The sequence below is a fragment of the Pantherophis guttatus genome, chromosome 4, assembly GCF_059756535.1.
Source record: "Pantherophis guttatus breed Tessera chromosome 4, ASM5975653v1, whole genome shotgun sequence".
NCBI classification, from domain to species: Eukaryota; Metazoa; Chordata; class Lepidosauria; order Squamata; family Colubridae; genus Pantherophis; species Pantherophis guttatus.
In genome coordinates, this window is record NC_142066.1 from 14,054,963 (window position 1) to 14,079,626 (window position 24,664).

At 46.5% G+C, this 24,664-nt stretch overlaps 1 protein-coding gene across 1 annotated transcript in view; it reads left to right on the forward strand.

Moving 5' to 3' along the window:
* SUPT16H (SPT16 homolog, facilitates chromatin remodeling subunit) overlaps positions 1 to 24,664 on the forward strand; it is a 51,784-nt gene that overhangs the window by 15,618 nt on the left and 11,502 nt on the right. The window contains exons 6-19 of the mRNA XM_034427061.3: positions 2,165 to 2,316; positions 4,455 to 4,627; positions 4,758 to 4,848; positions 4,939 to 5,012; positions 7,058 to 7,170; positions 13,434 to 13,499; positions 14,794 to 14,886; positions 15,685 to 15,800; positions 18,754 to 18,907; positions 20,549 to 20,676; positions 21,628 to 21,763; positions 21,924 to 22,050; positions 22,766 to 22,884; positions 24,519 to 24,644. Of these exons, the coding sequence (XP_034282952.1) occupies positions 2,165 to 2,316; positions 4,455 to 4,627; positions 4,758 to 4,848; positions 4,939 to 5,012; positions 7,058 to 7,170; positions 13,434 to 13,499; positions 14,794 to 14,886; positions 15,685 to 15,800; positions 18,754 to 18,907; positions 20,549 to 20,676; positions 21,628 to 21,763; positions 21,924 to 22,050; positions 22,766 to 22,884; positions 24,519 to 24,644 (1,668 nt within the window). The remainder of the gene's footprint in view (positions 1 to 2,164; positions 2,317 to 4,454; positions 4,628 to 4,757; positions 4,849 to 4,938; positions 5,013 to 7,057; positions 7,171 to 13,433; positions 13,500 to 14,793; positions 14,887 to 15,684; positions 15,801 to 18,753; positions 18,908 to 20,548; positions 20,677 to 21,627; positions 21,764 to 21,923; positions 22,051 to 22,765; positions 22,885 to 24,518; positions 24,645 to 24,664) is intronic.

A 24,664-nucleotide genomic window follows, 5' to 3' on the forward strand; every position in this document is an offset into this window, starting at 1 on the left:
ACCCCAATAGCACTTAGCACTTAGAGATAAATCTCTAAGTGCGGCCACGCAGGTGGTTATGGGCACGACTCATTGCGCCGACGTGACACACCTCCTGCGCGAGCTGCACTGGCTCCCAGTGGTCTTCCGGGTGCGATTCAAGGTGTTGGTTACCACCTTTAAAGCGCTCCATGGCTTAGGACCTGGGTACCTTCGAGACCGACTTCTGCCACCAGTAGCCTCCCACCGGCCAGTCCGCTCCCACAGAGAGGGACTCCTCAGGGTGCCATCGGCCAAGTTATGTCGGCTGGCGACACCCAGGGGGAAGAGCCTTCTCTGTGGGAGCTCCTGCCCTGTGGAACGAACTGCCCCCGGAAATACGCAAGATCTCCGACCTCCGTGTGTTTCGCTGTGCCCTTAAGACCCTGCTGTTCCGCCAGGCAGGGCTATTTATGTAAATGATTTTAAATTGGGTGTTTTAAATTTTGGGTTTTAAATTCGGGCCGAAATTGTTTAGTACTTTTAACTATTTTAAAACTGTTGTTTGTATCTTGTGTTTTTAATTGGCTGTACACCGCCCCGAGTCCTTCGGGAGAAGGGCGGTATATAAATTAAATAATTAATAATTAATTAATAATAAATAAATAAATAAATAAATAAATAAATAAATAAATAAATAAATAAATAAATTTACCTCCCATCGACCCGTGCGCTCCCACAGAGAGGGTCTCCTCGGGGTGCCATCAGCCAAGCAATGCAGGCTGGTGACCCCCAGGGGGAGGGCCTTCTCTGTGAGGGCACCCAGCCTCTGGAATCAGCTGGCCCCAGAGATAAGGAGAATCCAAGACCTCCGTGCCTTCCGCCGCGCCCTTAAAACTTTCCTTTTCCAACAAGCCAGGCTGCCCTAACAAATCCTTTTAAATTATTTTAAATTCGTATGTCTTTTAAATTTTGGGCCAAATTGAGATATTTCCTTTTAATCTGTTCTTAATGTTTGTATTATGTGTTTTTATCTGGCTGTACACCGCCCTGAGTTCCCAGGAAGAAGGGCGGTATATAAATTGGAAGTAAAATAAAATAAAATAAAATAAATAAATTAAATAAATAAATAAATACCATTTCACAGTGCTTTACAACACTTGAGTGGCTTACAGAATCAGCATATTGCCGCCGCCCCCCGCCCAAACAATCTGGGTCTTCATTTTTATCAACCTCAGAAGGATGATAAAAGTTCAACCTTGAGCCGGTCAGGATCTAACTTGGCAGTGAGCAGAGTCAGTCTGTAATACTGCCTTCTGTCTAATGGAGCTTCTCAGTCATCCAGGTCATGGTTGTCCCAAAGGAGCTTTTTTTCATGAGGCAACTGGACTTTCTGCTTTCTCTTTTTGAAGACGTTTCACTTCTCATCCAAGAAGCTTCTTCAGGTCTGACTGGATGGTGGGGAATGGAAAGATTTATGCTCCTTGTAGACCGCTGGTCATTTGCAGGCTGTCGGGGATGAGTCCGTGTGTCTTCACCTCAAACTGAAGTGCAAATGGTTCCTGTAGTTTGGAATTTTTCTGGAAATCCCGTCTGCACCTGTCTTCAACAGCGAAGATCCTTCCATTCCCACCATCCAGTCACAGCTGAAGAAGCTGCTTGGATGAGAAGCAAAACTTCTTCAAAGAAAAACCAGAAACTCCAGTTGTCTTTTCATGGGGCATAGTGGTGAGAGTGCAGTACTGCAGGCTACTTCTGCTGCCTGCTGGCTGCCTGCAATTTGGCAGTTCAGGCTCAAGGTTGATTCAGCCTTCCATGCTTCCAAGGTCGATAAAAATAAAGACCCAAATTGTTGGGGGGCAATCTGCTGACTCTCTAAACCGCTTAGAGAGGGCGGTAAAGTGGTATATACCGTATTTTCAGACTATAAGGAGCACCTTAGTTTTTGGGGAGGAAAATAAGGAAAAAGCTTATTGTGGGTGGATCGGCCTCCCGGAATACCCCTGTTCCCAGAGGTGAACTTTAGCAACAGATTATTATTATTTTTTTTAAATTTACAGCATATACTGTACACCTAAGACAAATTCCTTTTGTCTCCAATCACACTTGGCCAATAAAGAATTCTGTTCTATTCTATTCTATTCTATTCTATTCTATTCTATTCTATTCTATGTTTGATGACCTTCCAATTGTCATCATCTGGCAGAAAGTACGACACAGCAAGCTGGCCGAGTCCGTCGAGAAGGCCATCGAGGAGAAGAAATATCTCTCTGGAGCTGACCCTTCCACGGTAGAGATGTGTTATCCCCCAATTATCCAAAGTGGAGGAACTTACAATCTGAAGTTCAGTGTTGTCAGGTAGGCAAATGTGTGTAAAAATTTGCTTTTCCTTAGGAGTTCGATTATTTTCCTCGTCGGGTGGAGGCATAAATGACATTTCTAGAGTTTAACCCTCCCGACTTCTGAATATGCAAAAAGGTTTAGAATAATAGAATTAACAGAGTTGGAAGGAACCTTGGAGGTCTTCTAGTCCGACCCTCTGCTCAAGGAGGATATTGGGTACCATTTCAGACAAAAGGTTGTCTAGTCTCTTTTTGAGAGCCCGCCATAATGGAGCATCCATCACTGTGGTTTGTCAGTGGTTTGTAACCAACCATTAACCGATCCTGGTTTGCCATGGAAATAAATCCTGTTTACAAATGTGATGTGCGTAATTATAATCAGGAATTACAGTCCATATTCCTCTTCCACACAGAATGGGAAGACAGAACATAGGAATGATAATTATAATGTGAATGATTATAATAGGAAGTTATTATATCGCCCATATTCCTCTTCCACACAGAATGGGAAGACGGAACATAGGAATGATAAATATAATGTACATAATTATAATAGGAGTAATTCTACAGTCCATATTCCACTTCCACACAGAATGGGAAGACGGAACATAGGAATTATAAATATTTTCATTGGGTTAGCTTTTATTTACTCGTGCCATGTCTCCCATTTGCTCCTTCCACAAATGTCTATGTTGATTCTCATTCATCCAGTTCATGCTTTTTCAAGCAGCAACTGGACTTTTTCTTTTTAGTTTGAAGACGTTTCGCTTCTCACCCAAAAAGCTTCTTCGGTTCTGACGGGTCACAAACCACGGTGACAGGTCAGAACTGAAGAAGCTCCTTCGATCAGAAGCGAAACGTCTTCAAGGAAAAACAAAAGTCCAGTTGCCTCTTGAAAAACCACCTTTGGAATAACCATGACCTGGATGACTGAGAATCTCAATAGACATTTGTGGAAGGAGCAAAAAGAAACATGGCAGGAGTAAATAAAAGCCAACCCAGTGAAAATATTTATAATTTCTACAGTAGTGGCCAAAATTGTGGAAACCTTTTGGGAAAAGTGTATTTTTGAGGCTTGATAGCTAATAACACCACTTTTTTTTTTTTGGCGTTTCAAGATAATCCTATTCCACTGCTGGAAAGGCCTGGGAATAGCCCAGACTTTAACCCAAATTAAAAATCTATGGAGCCGACTAAAGAAACTGGTTAGTCAGAAGCGACCCAGCAATAAAACCCAGTTAACAGAAGCCATCATTCAATCTTGGTTTCACATTAGAACAGCTGCAGAACTAAAAAGACTTGGTTCACTCCATGGGAAGATGTTGTAAGGCCGTAATTCATGCTAAAGGTTACCCAACTAAGTATTAACTGACATAGTGATCATTTTTGTATATCTCGTTTTTTCTATGGTGGTAATTTTTGTGTATCTCATTTTTTTCTATATGTTTCACTTTTCTTTTTTATACCGTAACTGCTATTCTAATAGCAAATCCTTCATAAAAGTTATGGCATTACATTCTTGATTAAATTATCTTTCCATTGATATATAATTTGATTATACTATTCCAAAAAAAGAGACCTGGTAGCTCAGTGGCTAAGACGGTGAGCTCATCGATCGAAAGGACGGCAGTTCAGCAGTTCAAATCCCTAGTGGCGCATAACAGGGTGAGCTCCTGTTACTTGTCCCAGCTTCTGCCAACCTAGCAGTTCGAAAGCAGGTAAAAAAGGCAAGTAGAAAAATAGGGACCACCTTTGGTGGGAATGTAACAACATTCTATGCGCCTTTGGTGTTTAGCCATGCCAGCCACATGACTACGGAGACGTCTTCGGACAGCGCTGGCTCTTTGGCTTTGAAACAAAGATGAGCATCGCCCCCTAGAGTCGTGAACGACTAGTACATAGATGCGAGGGGAACCTTTACCTTTACTCTCCAAAAAAAAGTGGTGTTGTTAGCTAGTTTTAGAAAATACACTTTTCCCAAAAGATTTCCACAATTTTGGCCGCTACTGTATGTTCCGTCTTGAAGAAAGCACCTTTGGGTTTGCTCCTTCCAAGAAAGTCAAGAGCAACGTAAATCATCTGAACGAGATCTTCAAAAAGTTCAAACACTGTGCCGGTTTCCGGTTTCTAACCTTTGGCCTCCTTGCCCCTCAGCGAGAAGAGCTACATGCACTTTGGGACCGTCACTTGTGCCATGGGCATACGTTATAAATCGTACTGTTCCAATCTGGTGCGCACCCTCATGGTGGACCCGCCTCAGGAAACCCAGGACAACTACGCCTTCCTGCTGCAACTGCAGGAGGAGATGCTGAAGGAATTGCGGCACGGTGAGTGGGGGGAAAAAAGCTGGAGCCCCATGGATGCCCCCCCCCCACGCCTCGCCAAAAAGAGCCGTGTCTCCTCTTGAGGGTGGAGCCCCGCCTTCCGTGCCTCTGATCTGCTTCCCGTTGACATTAGGTGCAAAGCTGTGCGAGGTCTACGCCGCTGTCATGGATATGGTGAAGAAGCAGAAGCCGGAGCTCTTGAGCAAAATCACCAAGAACTTGGGGTAACCAGCGTTTCCCTCCCGAGGAACTTCAGAGAAGTTGAGCTCCGATGTAAACGTCCTTAGGAGGACTCATCCTTTCTTCTTCCCTAGGTTTGCCATGGGCATTGAGTTCCGAGAGGGATCCCTCGTCATCAATAGCAAAAACCAGTACCGCCTCAAGAAAGGTGAGACTCGGGTAGGCGGGTCCTGTAAAGTGACGGGGGCGGGTCCTGTGTTCTCAATTCAATCCATCCATCGGAATAGAGCTGGAAGGCACCTTGGAAGTCTTCTAGTCCAACCCCTTGCAACAGAGATACTATATCATTTCCATGATACTATATATCAGTGATGGCTAACTTTTTTGCCGTCGCGTGCCAAAAGAGGGGGGGGAGCGTGCGGAGGGGTGTCACGCACGTGCATGCCCACACCCATAATGCCCTCCCGCACATGCGCGCGCACTCCCCCCGCTTCTGGCACACGACGGCAAAAAGGTTACGAGTGAGCCTGGTAGGCCCGTTTTTCGCCCTCCCCAGGCACCAGAGGCTTTTTTGGGGCCTGGGGAAGGCAAAAATGGCCTCTCCCAACCCCCCAGAGGCCCTCTGGTGGCCGGAAATGGCCCGTTTCCCGACTTCCGGTAGGCCCGAAAATCAGCTGGCCGGCGTATGCATGCATGTTGGAGCTGAGCTAGGGCAACACTCACGTGCCCACAGATACGCCCACAGGTTCACCATCACGGCTATATATCATTTAACAAAGAGTCTGTCGAGTCTTCTTTCTTAAAAACCTCCAGGGATGAAGCACCCACAACTTCTGCTTAATTGTCCTCACTGTTAGGAAGTTTCTCCTTAATTCTAGGATGCTTCTCCCCTTGATTTGTTGCCATCCATTGTTTTTTGTCCTGCCCTCTGGTGCTTTGGAAAATACATTGAACCCCCCCCCCCCCACTCACTCTTAACAAGCATTGTTAGAGACCCCACACACCCACTTGATGGTCTGTTTCTGATGCTCCCTTTTGGGAGGAGGTTTTGAAGTATTTCTAGCAGGACTATAATATAATATTATTATATGGTCATATAATAATACATGTGGGTATACGTTATCTCTATTTATCTCTCTCTCTCTCTCTCTCTCTCTCTCTCTCTCTCTCTCTCTCTCTCTCCTCCTATCTACCTACCTACCTACCTACCTACCAGGGGTGGGTCCTACTTACTTTTACTGCCGGTTTGCAGTGGGCCACTGCACCCCAGAGTGGGCGGGATCTTAATTAGGGCTAATTTTGTGGGTGGGGCTTAATTTGATAGCATGTGCTGAAAAATGTGATAGGGCTTCTTTTCAAGGTGGGTCGTCTGTTTGGAGAAATACAGTATACGCACATGCGCAGAAGCATTTTGGTGACATTGGGGTCGATGGGCAGGGCCACCCGCCGGTTTTATTAACGGTTCTATAGAACCGGTGCGAACCGGGGGCAACCCACCACTGCTACCTACCTATCTACCTACCTATCTACCTATCTATCTATCTATCTATCTATCTATCTTATATATATACCGTATTTCTCCAAAAAGACGACCCACCTTGAAAAGAAGCCCTATCACATTTTTCAGCACATACTATCAAATTAAGCCCCACCCACAAAATTAGCCCTAATTAAGACCCCGCCCACCCGGAGTGCAGGGGATGGGACAAGGCACACAGCTAAAAAAATAAGCTAGGGTGGGGATGGGGGGGGTGGAGCTGCCCTATTTACTCGCACACCCCGACACCTGCCTCGCCTTCTTCTGCGGCCGCTTGCCGCCACTCGCACGCATCGCCCCGGCCTCCCGTTTCGCCTTCAGATGTCTGCCGGAAGGCATCTGCAGCCGATAACAGAGCTCCGGCCAGGGCGACGCGTGCGAGTGGCAGCAAGGGGCTCCTGCTGGGCGGGGCTGTCAGTGCCACCGCCACGAGGTGAGTCAATAATTAGAACCCTCCAAAAAGAAGCCGATAACAGAGCTCCAGATCGATGTACGCCCACACACGCACACACACACACATACATACGTTTATGTAGTGGAGATTGGAGGCAGTGGCCCTTTGAGAGCTGCATGCAACGGAATTTCATTTTAAAGTATGCCGATTAGTGTGCATTCAAAGGAGTCTTAAGACACGTACACCTTTGTGGTGGGTAGGGAGTCCGGCATCCCCTTGTAGGTAGCTGGTTGACTGATGAAGCTGTGTTCTCTCTCTCCAGGGATGGTGTTCAGCCTCAACGTTGGCCTCTCGGACTTGCCCAACCGGGAAGGGAAGAAACCTGAGGAGAAAACCTATGCCCTGTTCATCGGGGACACTGTGTTGGTGGAAGAGGTGGGTGCAAAAGCAGCGAGAAGTGACGGGGAGATGCGACTGGTTGTTGCTGTTGCTGTTTGTTAGTTGCGAAGTTGTGTCCGATCCATCGCAACCCCATGGACAACGTTCCTCCAGGCCTTCCTGTCCTCTACCATCCTCTGGAGTCCATTTAAGCTCACGCCGACTGCTTCAGTGACTCCATCCAGCCACCTCGTTCTCTGCCATCCCCTTCTTCTTTTGCCCTCAGTCATTCCCAGCATTAGGCTCTTCTCCAGTGAGAAGAGCCTAATGCTCTGTTTAGCTAAACCAGTGGAGCCTGGTTTAGCTCAACAGACAGAAGCACTGTAATTTAACACCAGCTGCCTGCAATTAAAGTAAGATCGAATCTCGCCAGGCTCAAGGTTGACTCAGCCTTCCATCCTTTCTAAGGTAGGTAAATTGAGGACCCAGTTTGTGGGGGCAATAAGCTGACTTTGTATAAATATACAAAAGTATGAAGGCTATTGCTTAATGCACTGTAAGCCGCCCTGAGTCTCCAGAGAAGGGCGGCATATAAATCAAATTTTTTTTAAAAAAAATTCTTCCTTCTCATTAGGTGGCCAAAGTACCCCGTTTCCCCGAAAATAAGACCTAACTGGAAAATAAGTCCTAGCATGATTTTTCAGGATGCTCGTAATATAAGCCCTACCCCCAAAATAAGCCCGAGTTAAGATTGTCAGCCTGATGGATGCATTTATTACTGTATTTCCCCCCAAATAAGACTTAACCAGAAAATAAGCCCTAATGCGCCTTTTGGAGCAAAAATTAATATAAGACCCGCTCTTATTTTTGGGAAAACATGGTTTTTGAGTTTCCTCTTCAGGATCTGGCCTTCTAAAGAGCAGTCAGGGTTGATCTCCTCTAGGACTGACCGGTTGAATCGCCTTGCAGTCCAAGGGACTCGCAGGAGTCTTCTCCAGCACCAGAGTTCAAAGGCCTCAATTCTTTGACGCTCAGCCTTTCTTATGGTCCAACTTTCACAGCCACACATTGCAACTGGGAAAACCATAGCCTTGACTGTAGGCACTTTTGTTGGCAAGGTGATGTCAGCAGGTGAAAAGTTTTGGAAAGTTTTGGCTTTGTTTCCAATGAAGGGGTTTCTCCTTGTCTTCAGTTGATAGTCTGCCCTGCAAAGACAGCAATTCCTCTATTGTTAAAGCCTAGGTTGAGGGACACATTCACACATTCCCTTATTCCAGGGGTGAAATCCAGGAGGTTCTTACAGGTTCTGGAGAACCGGTAGTGGAAATTTTGAGGAGTTCGGAAAACTGGCAAATACCACCTCTGGCTGGCCCCAGAGTGGGGTGGGAATGGAGATTTTGCAGTCTCCTTCCCCTGCCATGTCCACCAAGCCACACCACATCCACCAAGCCACGCCCACAGAACCGGTAGTAAAAAAAATTGAATCTCATCACTACCTTATTCCATATATTCCACACACAGGTAGTCCTTCACTTACGGCAGTTCGCTTAGTGACCGTTCGAAGTTTCAACGGCGCTGGGAGAAAAAGGGACTTTATATCCAGTTTTTACACTTACGACTGTTGCAGGTTACGTGATCAACATTCCGATCCTTGGCAATTCGAATGTTGCTTGACTATATTTGGGACGGTTGCCATGTCCCTTGGGTCATGTAAATCCCTTTTTGCTACCTTCTGACGAGCAAAATCGATGGGAAGCCAGATTCATGTAACAATGGTGTTACGAACATAACCGCAGTGATTCACTTAGCAACTGTTATCAGAGAAGGTCAGAAAAGGGGGCAAAATTCACTTGTCTGTCTCACTTAGCAACAGAAATTATGGGCTCAAGTGTGGTCCTAAATCGGGGACTACCTGTAATCTGTTTGGAATATTGTTTTAATCATCCTCTTTTAACGATCCCATAATTGGGGGTGGGGAGTCTGGGCAACTGAAGGGAGCTGAGTGTTTACTAGCTGGATGCCCTTCCGGTCACCAACACGGAGGTTTTTTTTCAACAGATGTGTTCCCAGTGTGCCCAGAGAGAGAAATATCTGCCCCTATCTAGGACCCCCTACTACCACCAATAGCCTCCCACTGGCCGGTACGCTCTCATAGAGAGGGGCTCCTCCGGGTGCCGTCGACCAGTGTCAACTGGCGGCCCCCAGGGGGAGAGCCTTCTCTGTGGGGGCACCTACTATCTGGAATGAGCTCCCCCCGGAGATAACGGAGGATCCCGGATCTGCGCACCTTCCGCCGCGCTCTTAAGACCTTTTTATTCCACCAGGCGGGCCTGGCCTAATTTTCTCCCTCTTTTTAAATAATTTTTTAAATATTTTTTAACATTTTTAATATTTAAAGTTTAATTTGTTTTAAATTGATTGGGGTTTTGTCCAATCTGTCTGGGCCAAACTATTTAATTCGATTTTATTTCTGCTTTTTAAATTTTGTACGTATGTATTTTATTGTTGGCTGTTCACCGCCCTGAGTCCTTCGGGAGTAGGGCGGTATATAAATCAAGTAAAAGTAAAAGTAAAGACCATAACCGTGGTGATTCACTTAGCAACTGTGATAAGAACAGTCAAATTTCACCGGTCTGTCTCACTTAGCAACAGAAATTTTGGGCTCAAGTGTAGTCATAAATTGAGGACTACCTGTGATCTGTCTGGAATATTTTTTAAATCATCCTCTTTTAACGATCCCATAATTGGTGGGGTGGAGTTTGGGCAACTGAAGGGAGCTGAGTGTTTACTGGCCGGATGCCCTTCCTGTCACCAGAGCGGAGGTTTTTTTCACAGATATATTCCCAGTGTGCCCAGAGAGAGAAATAACTGCCTGTACCTAGCATCAAACTCACAGCCTCCTGATTGGGAGGCGAGAGCTCCACCTCTAGGCCACCGCACCAGTCTCTGGTATATTTTTTAATGAGTTCTAATATTACCTTCTGAATGTTAGAGGAAGGAAGAAAAGTCAGAAATTAGTCTTTGAGATTTCGAGGGGAAATTGGTGAAGTGGCAGCTGGAAAGCATCGAAGGCAGATTGTCCCCTTTCAGCAAATTCCACACACACAAAAAAAAACCCTTCCTGCTTTCTTTCTGTTTGTTCTGTGGTCGACTTAGTCCTCTACTTATGACCACAACTTAGCCCAGAATTTTATGTTGCTAAGTGAGTTTTGCCCCATTTTACGACTGTTCTTGCCACCTTTGTGAAGTGAATCACTGCCGTTGTTAAAGCAGTAACACAGCTGTTCAGTGAATCTGGCTTCCCCGTTGACTTTGCTTGTCAGAAGGTCGCAAAAGGGAATCACGCGGCCCGCAACGGTCGTAAGTGTGAAAAACAGTCAAAAGTCCCTTTTATCCGGTGCCGTTGTAACTTTGAACGGTCACTAAATAAATTGTAAGTCAAGGATTACCTGTATAAGGGCAAACGCTAATTCCCAGCTGAGGGAGGGAACCCGGTCTGTCGGGAAATCCAGCCTGCAGCTGTTTCTCTGCTATGTCTATGGAGGTTCTCCGTCATCCAGGTCACGATTGTCCCAAAAGGGCTTTTTTCAGGAGGCAACTGGACTCTCTGGTTTTCCTTTGAAGATGTTTTCCTTCTCATCCAAGGAGCTTCTTCAGCTCTGACTGGATGGTGGGGAATGGAAGGATTTATACTCCTTCCAGATGGTCATTTGCATCCTTTTAGAGAGTCGTTGAGGCCACTTGTAATCCCAAAGGTGCTTTTTTCAGGAGGCAACTGGACTGTCTGGTTTTCCTTTGAAGATGTTTTCCTTCTCATCCAAGGAGCTTCTTCAGCTCTGACTGGATGGTGAGGAAGGGAAGGATTTATACTCCTTCCAGATGGTCATTTGCATCCTTTTAGAGAGTCGTTGAGGCCACTTGTAATCCCAAAGGTGCTTTTTTCAGGAGGCAACTGGACTGTCTGGTTTTCCTTTGATGATGTTTTCCTTCTCATCCAAGGAGCTTCTTCAGCTCTGACAGGATGGTGAGGAAGGGAAGGATTTATACTCCTTCCAGATGGTCATTTGCATCCTTTTAGAGAGTCGTTGAGGCCACTTGTAATCCCAAAGGTGCTTTTTTCAGGAGGCAACTGGACTGTCTGGTTTTCCTTTGAAGATGTTTTCCTTCTCATCCAAGGAGCTTCTTCAGCTCTGACAGGATGGTGAGGAAGGGAAGGATTTATACTCCTTCCAGATGGTCATTTGCATCCTTTTAGAGAGTCGTTGAGGCCACTTGTAATCCCAAAGGTGCTTTTTTCAGGAGGCAGCTGGACTGTCTGGTTTTCCTTTGATGATGTTTTCCTTCTCATCCAAGGAGCTTCTTCAGCTCTGACTGGATGGTGAGGAAGGGAAGGATTTATACTCCTTCCAGATGGTCATTTGCATCCTTTTAGAGAGTCGTTGAGGCCACTTGTAATCCCAAAGGTGCTTTTTTCAGGAGGCAACTGGACTGTCTGGTTTTCCTTTGAAGATGTTTTCCTTCTCATCCAAGGAGCTTCTTCAGCTCTGACAGGATGGTGAGGAAGGGAAGGATTTATACTCCTTCCAGATGGTCATTTGCATCCTTTTAGAGAGTCGTTGAGGCCACTTGTAATCCCAAAGGTGCTTTTTTCAGGAGGCAGCTGGACTGTCTGGTTTTCCTTTGATGATGTTTTCCTTCTCATCCAAGGAGCTTCTTCAGCTCTGACTGGATGGTGAGGAAGGGAAGGATTTATACTCCTTCCAGATGGTCATTTGCATCCTTTTAGAGAGTCGTTGAGGCCACTTGTAATCCCAAAGGTGCTTTTTTCAGGAGGCAACTGGACTGTCTGGTTTTCCTTTGAAGATGTTTTCCTTCTCATCCAAGGAGCTTCTTCAGCTCTGACTGGATGGTGAGGAAGGGAAGGATTTATACTCCTTCCAGATGGTCATTTGCATCCTTTTAGAGAGTCGTTGAGGCCACTTGTAATCCCAAAGGTGCTTTTTTCAGGAGGCAACTGGACTGTCTGGTTTTCCTTTGAAGATGTTTTCCTTCTCATCCAAGGAGCTTCTTCAGCTCTGACTGGATGGTGAGGAAGGGAAGGATTTATACTCCTTCCAGATGGTCATTTGCATCCTTTTAGAGAGTCGTTGAGGCCACTTGTAATCCCAAAGGTGCTTTTTTCAGGAGGCAACTGGACTGTCTGGTTTTCCTTTGAAGATGTTTTCCTTCTCATCCAAGGAGCTTCTTCAGCTCTGACAGGATGGTGAGGAAGGGAAGGATTTATACTCCTTCCAGATGGTCATTTGCATCCTTTTAGAGAGTCGTTGAGGCCACTTGTAATCCCAAAGGTGCTTTTTTCAGGAGGCAGCTGGACTGTCTGGTTTTCCTTTGAAGATGTTTTCCTTCTCATCCAAGGAGCTTCTTCAGCTCTGACTGGATGGTGGGGAATGGAAGGATTTATACTCCTTCCAGATGGTCATTTGCATCCTTTTAGAGAGTCGTTGAGGCCACTTGTAATCCCAAAGGTGCTTTTTTCAGGAGGCAGCTGGACTGTCTGGTTTTCCTTTGATGATGTTTTCCTTCTCATCCAAGGAGCTTCTTCAGCTCTGACTGGTTGGTGGGGAATGGAAGGATTTATACTCCTTCCAGATGGTCATTTGCATCCTTTTAGAGAGTTGTTGAGGCCACTTGTAATCCCAAAGGTGCTTTTTTCAGGAGGCAACTGGACTGCCTGGTTTTTCTTTGAAGATGTTTTCCTTCTCATCCAAGGAGCTTCTTCAGCTCTGACTGGATGGTGAGGAAGGGAAGGATTTATACTCCTTGCAGACAGCTGGTCATTTGCATTCTTTTAGAGAGTCACTGGCCGGGACGCAGTGGCTCAATAGCTAAGACGCTGAACTTGTCGATCGAAAGGTCGGCCGTTCAGCGGTTCGAATCCCTAATGCCACGTAACGGGGTGAGCTCCCGTTACTTGTCCCAGCTTCTGCCAGTCTAGCAGTTCGAAAGCACGTAAACAATGCAAGTAGAAAAATAGGGACCATCTTTGGTGGGAAGGTAACGGGGTTCCGTGCGCCTTTGGCGTTGAGGCATGCCGGTCACATGACCATGGAGACTTCTTCGGACAGCGCTGGCTCTTTGGCTTTGAAACAGAGATGAGCACCGCCCCCTAGAGTCGGAAACAACTGGCACATATATGCGAGGAGAACCTTTACCTTTAGAGAGTCGTTGAGGCCACCTGGAGGTTTATCTGTGTCCTCAGGGTCACCTGAGTGGTGCAAATGGGTTTCTCTGCTATGTTTTTTTTTTTTTAATCCTCTCAGGAAGGTCCAGCTACTCTCCTCACGTCTGTCAGAAAGAAGGTGAAGAACGTCAGCATTTTATTAAAGGTGAGTCCAAAACTCGACGGAGTCCAGAAAAAGCAGAAGAGCTTTGAAAGAACTTGAAGAGGGGGGCAGGGGCCGAACAGATATGTCAGCTCTAGATTCCTTTCCCGTTTTTTGGGGAATGTCACATTTTCAGTTCTCAACTGGGTCACTCTCAACAGATAAGGGCTTCGTGGGTGTTTTACATTTTCAAACATCAGTTCAAAAAGGGCGTTTAAGAACCACGACGAGAACGTTTTTCCTAAAACTTGCCTTTTCGGCATGAAAAATGTTTACATTTTATGAGAAGTTTCTAATGAGGACAGTCCTTGACTTAGGAACGGTCGCTTAGCAACCATTCAAAGATTTCTTTTCTTTCAGTACAAACATTTCATCTTTCATTAAACAGTGTGTCGTCTGGGTACAAACATTTTGTGCAATAACAAAGTTTACAACCATATTCATTATTTATATCTATTCTTAGATTAATATTAATATATAACATACCGATTGTATATAGCATTTTTCTTCTTAGCTTATTTAACTTTGTAATACATTTTCCATATTTCACTCCTCTGCTTTTATTTCTAATTTTCATATTTATTCTCTAACCATGGATAAAATAACTCTCATATACTATAATAGTCAGATTCTTCCTTTCCTTTAATTGCGAGTGTTAATCTATTCATTTCTGCACATACTAATATTTTCCTAATCACATTCTCATCTGTAGGGATCTCTGCTTTTCCAATTTTGTGCAAATACAATTCTAGCTGCAGTTATTACATGAATAATCAAATATACATTTTCTTTACTGTAAGTTTCTGGTAAAATCTCCAACAAGAACAATTCAGGTTTAAGATCAATGTGTTGTTCTGTCATCTTCTCCAACCACATATGAATTTTTGCCCGGTATTTTTTTTTGCTTCTACACATGTCTACCACATATGGTAGTACGACCCCGGAACCATTCAAAGTTATGACGAGCCTCCCCAAGAGTACTTACAAACCAGTTTTGTAAAACTGGGCCCTCCCACGTGGTCTCATGGCCACATTTTGCGATGTTCTTGTCCAAAACCAGCCCCTAGTGAACCAGGACTTTGGCATTCACTTAATGACTGCCAGAAAACGGATCATGAAATCAAGCCGGTCACATGGGGTGATCTGCTTTGCGACCCTGACGGGCAGGCGTCACTACAGTCAGAAGTCAAAGACCATCTGTATTGCACAATATGTTTGGAAAGCAAAAAAATCTGCCCTTTTCAAACAAGATGTCCCTTATGTAATGTTTATGTCGTTTTTCTCCTTTTCGTCACAGAAAGAGGATGAGGAGGAAGAGGAAGAAGAAGATGATACGGAAGGAATCCTCGTGCGTGGTTCGCGGGTAGCCCTGCTGCCAGAAAGAACACGGGTAAAGAAATTTAGATGGGTTGAGGGCAGAGGGAGGAGGGAGTTGTATCATGTAACTGAAAAAACTGTCTTCACTTGAGATATTGCTTAGCTCAGTGGTTGGGCCATACTTCCTCAAGCTTTTTCCCCCAACACACACACAAAAAACACCACAACTGTTGGGACTATAACTCCCAGATTTCTCTGCCCGCCCAACAGCAGGCTAAGTGTTGTGGCCTGTCAGTCAGCAGCCAAATCAGATGAGGAGGAGGCGTGAAAGCCAGAGTCAGGATCAAGACAGTCTGAGAGCTCCGAGGGGGAAGAAGGAATGGAGGTGTCAGAGAGAAAGAGAGAGAGAGGCGGAGCCTGGGCCGTCCGTCAGCCCTCAGATGAGAGAGTCAACAGCCCCCATGTCTGGAGGTGGCCGATGAGGAAGAGGAGGAACAGCTGGGTCCAGTACCTGACGTGCAGATGCGCAGAAGGCAGAGGAGAGGAGAGCAGTGGAAATCTATGGGCTGATCCTTGGGAAGGAAGAGCCACCACTGCTAGCGAAGCCCCACCCTAGTTCTGGGGATAAAAGGCAAGAGGCGGATATGAATAGATGCGGCAGACAACTATTCATCTCCCTGCCGGACAGACTTGTTAGCCTGCGGTGAGAGAGAGACTTTTTGCCGGGGCTGCTGGCGGTCCTAATAAAAGAATAATTGATTTAACTTCAGAGGGTTTCTCGTGTTTGGGGAGCTGGGTCACCGAGGTAGTAATTGGACGGAGAGAGGGATCTTCCGATGCTTTGTGAGCAGCAATCATTCCATCTTTCCAGAATGAACTGACGGCTGAAGAGAAACGCCGGGCACATCAGAGAGAGCTGGCCGCGCAGCTAAACGAAGAAGCCCGGAGACGCTTAACAGAACAAAAAGGGGAGCAGCAGATCCAGAAGTAAGAATTGTGTGCGGGTGGGAGCAATAATGGGTTTCTCCTGTTTTCCAACCTGGGGGCCATGTCACATACAGCCAAAGAGCTGCTCCTGGTCATATAGGACAAGAAAGCGTCCCTCTTTCCAAAAATAATTGAGCTGACCGATTAGAACGGAATATTTGTCACTCAGGGTTGAACATTGGGATCCTTCATACTCTCTGGGACGGGTGGTTTACTTATAGATGTTTCATTACCTGACTAGATGACATTGTCACACTGATGACGTTAGTTCGGTAATGAAACATCAGCAATACAGGTAGTCCTCAAGTTACAACAGTTCAGTTTTAGAGGAGTGAAATTCACATCTCAAGGGTAGGCAGCTATTTAAAAATGGGAGGCATTATAGATTTTTTTTTTTTTTTGAATCGTAAGAAGGAAATACAGGAGTTCAACTTATAACAGGAACCTTAGAACCCTGAAGCTGACCTGACCGAAGCCATTTTGATCGCTTCGGCGTTGCCAAGTTCATTTAGGGACCGTTCAAAGTTACAACGGCCCTGAAAAAAGGGACTGATGAGCGTTTTTCACATTTACAACCTTTGCTGCATCCCCACTGTTAAGGATATTGTTGTTGTGTTACCAACCAGCAGAGTGTAGAGCACAGAGAAACGTTGCTGAGAGCCATGAATAAGAGATGTGCAAACTGGTTTATCAAAAGTTTACCCTATAGTGAAAAAGTAATCTCATCGTCTTTAAATCAATCCAAGTCTTTGCCAGTTAAATCAGTCCAGTGATACAGAAATCTTACCACACAAACAGTAGTTGGTTAGAATAACAAGCTCACTCTGGTTCACAAACCATGATGGTAGCAGATCCATTCAACGATGATAGCACAATGGTAGCAACTCCACACACTATGGTAGCATATAATCAACTGCATACATTACAGTACCTTTCTTAAATATGTTTACAACTAGTGATTATCTAATTACAGCATGACTCAGCTTTACAATGAATCAGCAGTAAAACTTTAAAGTCACACAATACATATTCATATTAAAGTCACAGAACACATATATTGCCTGGACAACTTGTTAGGCTCAAACCATATCCTGACACCCACGATCATGGGATTCCCTTTTGCGAACTTCATGGGGAAACCAGATTCACTTCACAACTGGGTTACTAACTTATCAACCGCAGTGATTCACTTAACAGCCGAGGCAAGAAAGGTCGTAAAATGGGGCAAAACTCACTGAACAAATTAGGCTGTTGGGTTGAACTCCGCGCTTGGCAGTTTGGTTGCAAACATTTCATCGCCATTCGAGGAGACATCGTCGATGCGTTTTGAGTTGTGCTCGTCTGTCAAAACACCGGTCTTTAAACACCTTTTTATGAGATGCAAATTAGTCTGAATGTTGTTTGTTCGGCTATTTTTTGAGTCATGGTCTGTTTGATTGGCTGGCTGTTGTTGCTGGGCTATTGTTCTGTCCCCCTTCCCCACACAGGCAAAGGCACAACCAGGCACGCCTGCCAAGATTTTATTAAGCAATCAGACTAGAAACCCTTGCAGATAAGAGTTTTGGCAGTAAACTGCGGAGTGCCTGCCAAATCAGTTTTCACACACAGTAAGCAAGAGAGAGTTTATCCTCAGTCCGGTTCAGTAGCAAAAAGTAATCCACGAAGCAAGAGTTAGCCAAGGTCCAATCCAAATATGCACAAGCCAGATTTCAGGTAATGCGATGTGACTCTCAGGTTTTTTAACTTTGACCGTCACAAAGCCTGAAGAGCAATCACACCCACTTTTATTCCTTGTGGGGTGTGGCTCAGTGACTCAGCTCATTCTCTGGCCCTCCCACGCCTCTTTCGTTGCTGCGCACGCTTCTCCCTCCGATGCTGCCTGGGATCAAGCCAGGATTCATCATTCTCACTCCCTACCTGTTGTTCCGATATGCTTTCCTCCTGGTACATCCCAGGCTGTTCTTCTTGGCCTTCGGATGGAACCTGAGGCATTGCCAGAGAGGAGGGTCCTGGAGAGGGAGGCCTTATCAGTTCCTCCCCATCACCTTCTGACTCCTCTTCCTCTGTTAGGACAGGCTCGGGAGTCACAACAGCTATAGTTAAGTACCTTCTGTGTGATGCAGATTAGGATCAGATGGATCACTGAACAAATGTCTCATTTAACAACAGAAATTTTGGGCTCAATTGTGATTGTCAGTTGAGGACTACCTGTACAACCGCTAAGCATAAGAGCACCAAGGGCCCCCATACGTGAGTTTGCTTGCCTCTCTGCAAGCCATTGTTCTGACCTAGGCTTCCTTAAAAAGCATGAAGCAGAGTCTTGGTCTTGGCAAAACCCCTTTTATTTACACGACTGTGAATTCCTCTCATTCGCAGTCAGCAAGTCTTGGCAAACAGTCTTTCAGAGGAATATTTATCAACACAAACCTTATCTCGCTTGGAAAGCTGCCAGATAACTAATTTCCAAACGCAGTGAAAGGCAAAACTTGGCACAGAGTCTCTTAGAGTCACAAACAGAACTTTTCACTCTTAAACCGACCGATCGACCGAATTGTTTCCTGCAAAAGCCCACTCCCTGTTCACTTCTCTTTTGTTTCCTATGGGAGGGGCCAATCACCTCCAAGGTGTGGCTTTACTCCCAAGTCGACCCTGCTTCCTTAGTTGTCTTTTGGCAGCTCTGCGCATGCGCACACTGGGAACAGGCTTCAGCTGTTCCTCTGCCTCGCTGCTTTCTAGTTCCCTCTCTACCTCCGACGCAGGGCCCTTGTCCGAGCTTTCTCCAGCCCCCAGGACTGGCCCAAGTTCCTCCCCAACCTCCTCACTGTCCGACTCTGCTGCCAGCTCCGCTGGCCGCCGGCGGGCCACAACAGCCATGTTCCCTGAGGTCTGTAGGAGATGTCTGGGAACCTTCTACCCTGTTAGATTTTTTTTTATTCTTTCTGCTTCTTCGCAGAGCCCGCAAGTCAAACGTGTCCTATAAGAACCCGTCTCTGATGCCCAAAGAACCGTACATTCGGGAGATGAAGATTTACATCGACAAGAAGTACGAGACTGTCATCATGCCCGTTTTCGGCATTGCTACTCCATTCCACATCGCTACCATCAAGGTAAACGAGGACTTCCGTTCCTTGGGCTAGAGTGGGAAAGGGAGGCTTACCCCTCAAGTTTTAGGAAGGTGCGATCCAGGAGAATTAGGAGCAGGGAATGGCTTCGAAAGGGAAACGGCTGAAACGTGATTGTTGTGATGCCCAAGAAAAAAAAGGATAAGCAAAGGTTATTTCTTTGTGTATATATATCTAGATCTATCTATCTATCTATATCTATCTATCTATCTATCTATCTATCTATCTATCTATCTATCTATCTATCATCTATCCATCATCAATCCATCATCTATCCACCAATCTATCTATCTATCCACCTATCTATCTATCTATCTGTCTATCTATCTATCTGTCTATCTATCTATATAGAGAGAGTATGTGTATATATATATATAGATAGATAGATAGATAGTTTGGAGAACCAACAAATACCACCTCTGGCTGGCCCGAGAGTGGGGTGGGAATGGAGATTTAGCAATATATCCTTCTGTTTGTGATCTTGGGAAGAGGGCTGGGCATAGAAAGGGCCACCCTGTCATTGGAGGGGGAGGAGACCTCAGATGCTTCAGATTGTGCTGCAGGGCAGAAATTCAGCAGATTCTGACAGGTTCTGGAGAACCGGTAGTGGAAATTTTGAGTAGTTTGGAGAACCAGCAAATACCATCTCTGGCTGGCCCGAGTGGGGTGGGAAGGAAGATTTTGCAATATCCTTCCCCCCAGGAGTGGGGAGGGAATGGGGATTTTGCAGGATCCTTGCCTGGAGTGGAGTGGGAATGGCGATTTTGCAGGAGCCGTCCCCTGCCACGCCCAACAAGCCACGCCCACAGAACCAGTACTAAAAAAAATTGAATTCCACCATTGGTGTGCTCCCTCCTCTGGAGGAGAAGAGGGGAATCAACCTATTCTCTAAAACAGGGGTGTCAAACTCGATTTCATTGAGGGTCGCATCAGGGTTGGCTTGGGGGCGTGACCAGGGGGCGTGTCCAATGTCCAATTGACATTAGGGGCACAGGGGTGTGGCCGGGTTGGGCGTAGCAATATTCACGTCACTCGTGTCGTGGCCTAGGCACTCTGCCAGCGAAAATGGGCTTCCAAGCTCCGTTTTTGGCTGGGATGGCCTCCTGCAGCCATCTGCCAGCAAAACGGAGCTCGGGAGGGCCGCATGCAACCCTCGCGAGCTCCGTTTTTTGCTGGGACAGCCTCCTGCAGCCCTCTGCCAGCGAAGGGCTCCATTTTCGCTGGCAGAGGCACCACGGGCTGGTCCTTTACTGTTTCCAGGGCAGCCCCTCGGGCCAGATTTAAGCACCCCACAGGTCTGATCCAGCCCACGGAGCTTGAGTTTGACACCCCTGCTCTAAAGCACCCGAGGGCAGGACAAAAAAGCAATGGATGAAAACTAATCAAGGATAGAAGCAATCTGGAACTAAGGAGAAATTTCCTGACAGTGAACACAATTATTCAATGGAATGGCTTTCCTCCAGAAATTCTGGGAGCTCTATCACTGGACGTTTTTAAGAAGAGATTGGACAGCCATTTATCCAGAACGTTATAGGGTCTTCTGCTTGAACAGGGGGTTGGACTAGAAGACCTCAAAGAGCCTTTCCAAGTGTTGTGATTGTTTGTTATTGTGGTTTTCTCATGCAGAACATCAGCATGTCGGTAGAAGGTGATTACACTTACCTGAGGATCAACTTTTACTGTCCAGGCAGTGCCTTGGGTCGCAACGAGGGCAACATCTTTCCTAACCCAGAAGCCACTTTTGTAAAAGAAATGTGAGTTAATGCCTTCCCGGGCAATTGCGATTAGGAAGGTTCTTACAATGATGGCAGTTTGTGTGTTTCTACCTGGACTGCAGGGCTGGTATTCTTGAGTTGATTGTCTTGAGTTAGAGCCCATGCCTTGATGAGAAACCAGAGGCCTTCTTGGATATTGTGGATCTAATGAATGGGAATTCCTGAAGGTCCAGAGTTTAGGTAGTCTTCCTCCCCCTCCTTCATGCTCCTAACATAACAGGGGCAGCTTCATTAGCTTCGGAGAAATGTGGGGAGGAGCAGGCCGAGTCAGCCCAGGGCCTTTCAGGATTGGGACAGCTTGTTAGCAGGGAGGAATGGGGGCAGGATGACCGAGAGAGGGCAAGCAGTGGACGTGAGGAGCGACAGAGCTCAGGCGATGAGCAAGGACCGCCCCCTCCTGATCCCCAAGCATGGAGAGTGGAGAGAAGGCAGAAACAGCGCAGGCTGACCCGACTACTTGGGAGGAGAGAGCCCCACCCCTCTTCACAAGGCACACCTGGGGACTGAGATTTAAGGAGACTCTGTGGGGAGGGGCATTTGTCAGGAACAGACCCTGAATCGGTAGAGTTTGGTGTGCCGGTGCAGACATTTGGAGTTTGCAGGACTGCTTGCTTCTTCCTTACTTCATGGACTCAGTATCTTGTTCCTGACTTTGTGGACTCATTGTTTGTTTCGTTGACTCCTTTCCCTGTTCCTTTGATTTGCTGGACTGGGCACAGCCAGAGGCTGCCGTGTGTGTGTGTGTGCATGTGCGTGCGTGCTTTGCTCTGGGACTTGCCAAGAACGTGGGAGCGTTCAAGGGGAGATTTGGAGCATTAAAGGGGAGTTTGAACTCTCAGCTGGCTGTGTGACCTTCGTGCCTTGTCCCAGGTCATCACATTCCGTGTCATCACTGGTTGCTTGCTAATGCTAACGCTGCTCTTCCTTCAGAACATACCGAGCATCCAACATAAAAACGCCTGGGGAGCAGATGGTCCCAGCGCTCAACCTCCAGAATGCCTTCCGTATTATTAAGGAGGTGCAGAAGCGTTATAAAACCCGGGAAGCTGAGGAGAAAGAAAAGGAGGTGAGCCAAGTTTCCAGGCAAGCATCTCCCAAAGATGGCTAGAGAAATCGAAGCACGTTTGGGGAGATGTTTGCTGAGGTCAACAACCAGGAAAGGGCACCTGTAGAAGACACACAGGCTCCGTGAGCAGAAGCAGTTGAACCTTTTTCTTTTTCTGCAGGGAATTGTCAAACAAGACTCTCTGGTGATCAACCTCAACCGCAGCAATCCAAAACTGAAGGACCTCTACATCCGTCCCAACATCGCCCAGAAGCGGATGCAGGGGTCACTGGAAGCTCATGTCAACGGTAATTGCAAGATGCACGGAGCTGTGCCTCTGGGAAGGACCTCCACTTAGACTTTTTCAGGCCAGGTAGCTCAAAAGCAGAACATTGAAAGAGGTTCCTCTGGGCTTCACCACCCCGTCCCTGGAATTTTGCCCAACCAGCCCAAGATTGTGTCTTCCATATTTCTATGCCCGAGAGGTGCTTTGGCTCTGGCTTAATGACACTGGAGATGTCTCTGCTCCAGTGGTTCGAGTCCCAGCACTGCGTGGCAGGGTGAGCTCCCGTCACTCACCTCGGCTTCACCTAGCAGTTCGAAAGCATGTTCTATGCAAGTAGATAAATAGCACTTAGGTGGGGAGACACGCTGGTGCTTTGTGCAGGCAGTCAGATTCCTGCTGGCTTCTGAACCTTCCCGATTTGCGATGCCCATTTGCGAGGCAACTCCGGTCGAGGGATGACGCCACAGGAAGAGACACTTTTCTTTCTTTCTGGTGTGAAGCTAGCTTGGCACATCTTGGGAAGCGTGCAAACGTGTCCCACAACAGAGCTAGTCAGTTGGCAGCCAAACCACTACTCTGCATTGGCTTTGTAGTTTCCTGGCTAATGGAACAATGCCATGCTCTAAATAAAATAAATAAAAATGAATTTCCATGCCTGGGGAGGTTCTGCTGGCATTTCCAGCAGAACCTCCAACCCAGATTGGCCTTTGCCCCTCATTGCAGCTTTTCCTCAACAGGCTTCCGTTTCACCTCCGTGCGGGGAGACAAAGTGGACATCCTGTACAACAACATCAAACATGCCGTGTTCCAGCCCTGCGATGGGGAGATGATCATCGTGCTTCACTTCCATTTGAAGGTATCCTTGCGCCTCGGAGCGGGTGTGTCAGCACTTCAAGCTGCATTTACTCTAGTGCTGACATAAGAAGTAGAAGCGGAGGCATCTGGAAAGGGACGTTTGACTTTTCACCTACTTATTTTCCCTGGAGATAATATCCCCTAGGAGATGGGATGGGAGGGGGGAAATTCCTTTGAGCTGGAGCAGTAGATTAGGGGTAGAGTGACTTGGAAGATGGCCAATGAGTGCAGGGGAGTGGGGAACGGAAAGGGAGGGTTTTGGGTCTGGAAGTCAGTGTTGGCTACGATGGAGTAGGAATTAGAATGTCGTGCTTAATAAATAGGTTTTTTTTTCCAAAGACTTTGTTTGAAATGCAATTTATTTGAGACAACCTCGAAACCTGACAGGGTGGAGGGTTAAGAAGATCCTCACAGGTGGAAACAGGTAGCAAGGACAGACGGGGCCCTCGGTTTTCTCCATTAACACGACCTGTTGCATTTGAACTTCCTGCAAGCCCATGCTTAGTTGTTTGCAATGTTGTGCCAATCCTGAAAATGATGGGTGTATCTCCTGCCTAAACACAGCCTCATCTTGAGGAGAAGCTTGGCCCATCATTTACGGTCGGGGAAAAGCCGTTTAAGCCCTGTTTGCTGCTCTCCTTGTTACCAATAAACGAGAATATTTGTAGCTCAGGGTTGAAAGGAGGGATCCTTGATGCTCTCTGAGCTTGGTTGTTTTCAGGCAGACGTTTCATGACCCAAACTAGATAACATTATCAGTGCTAGTGTTCACTATACCTAGTGTATAACTAGCACTGATAATATTACCTAGTTTGGTAATGAAACGTCTGCCAGAAAAGAACCAAGCTCAAAGAGCACCAATGTTGTGGCCCGCCAGCAGCTAGAAGAGCTGGCAGCAGCTTCAGACAGTGAGGAGGTTGGGGAGGTACATGGAGTCTGGGGAAGGCTCGGACGAGGGCTCTTGAGTTTGAGGCAGAGAGGGGGCCAAGGCCATCTGGTAGTTCTTTGCTGCCTACGGAGTCTGACATCAGCGAGGCAGAAGAACAGCGTGAGCCTGTTCCCAGTGTGCCTATCCACAGAGCTGCCAGAAGACAAGAACAATTAAGAAAACAGGGTCGACTTGGGAGTAAGGCTTGGAGATGATTGGTCCTTCCCATAAGACATAAAAGAGGAGCGAACAGGACGTGAGCTTTTGCAGGAAACAATTAGTTCATCTGGTCGGTTAAAGCTTTGGAAAGTTCTGTTTGACTCTGTGCTAAGTTTGGCCTTGCCCTGCATGTAGCAATTAGTTCTCTGGCAGCATTCCAAGGGAGATAAGGTGGGTGTTTATAAACATTCCCCTGAAAGACTGTTTGAGAAGCCTTTCAGACTAGGAATGACAATAATTCATAGCTGTATGAATAAAAGAAGGTTTGCCGGGACTAAGATTGTGCTGTATACTTTCTAAGGAAGCCTAGGTCAGAACAACTAAGGAGATCTTATTCACACACACACACACACACACACACACACACACACACACACACACCAATGTCCAGTAGAAGATTACTCCCACTCTTACCTAAGCACAAACTTTCCGTACTATAATTCTGCTCAGACCTGAAGCTTTTTATCTGTTCCCACTCTGCCCTCCAGAATGCTATCATGTTCGGGAAGAAACGCCACACGGACGTACAATTTTACACGGAGGTGGGCGAAATCACCACCGATTTGGGCAAGCACCAGCACATGCACGATCGGGACGACCTCTACGCCGAGCAGGTGAGGGGAGAGGATGCTTG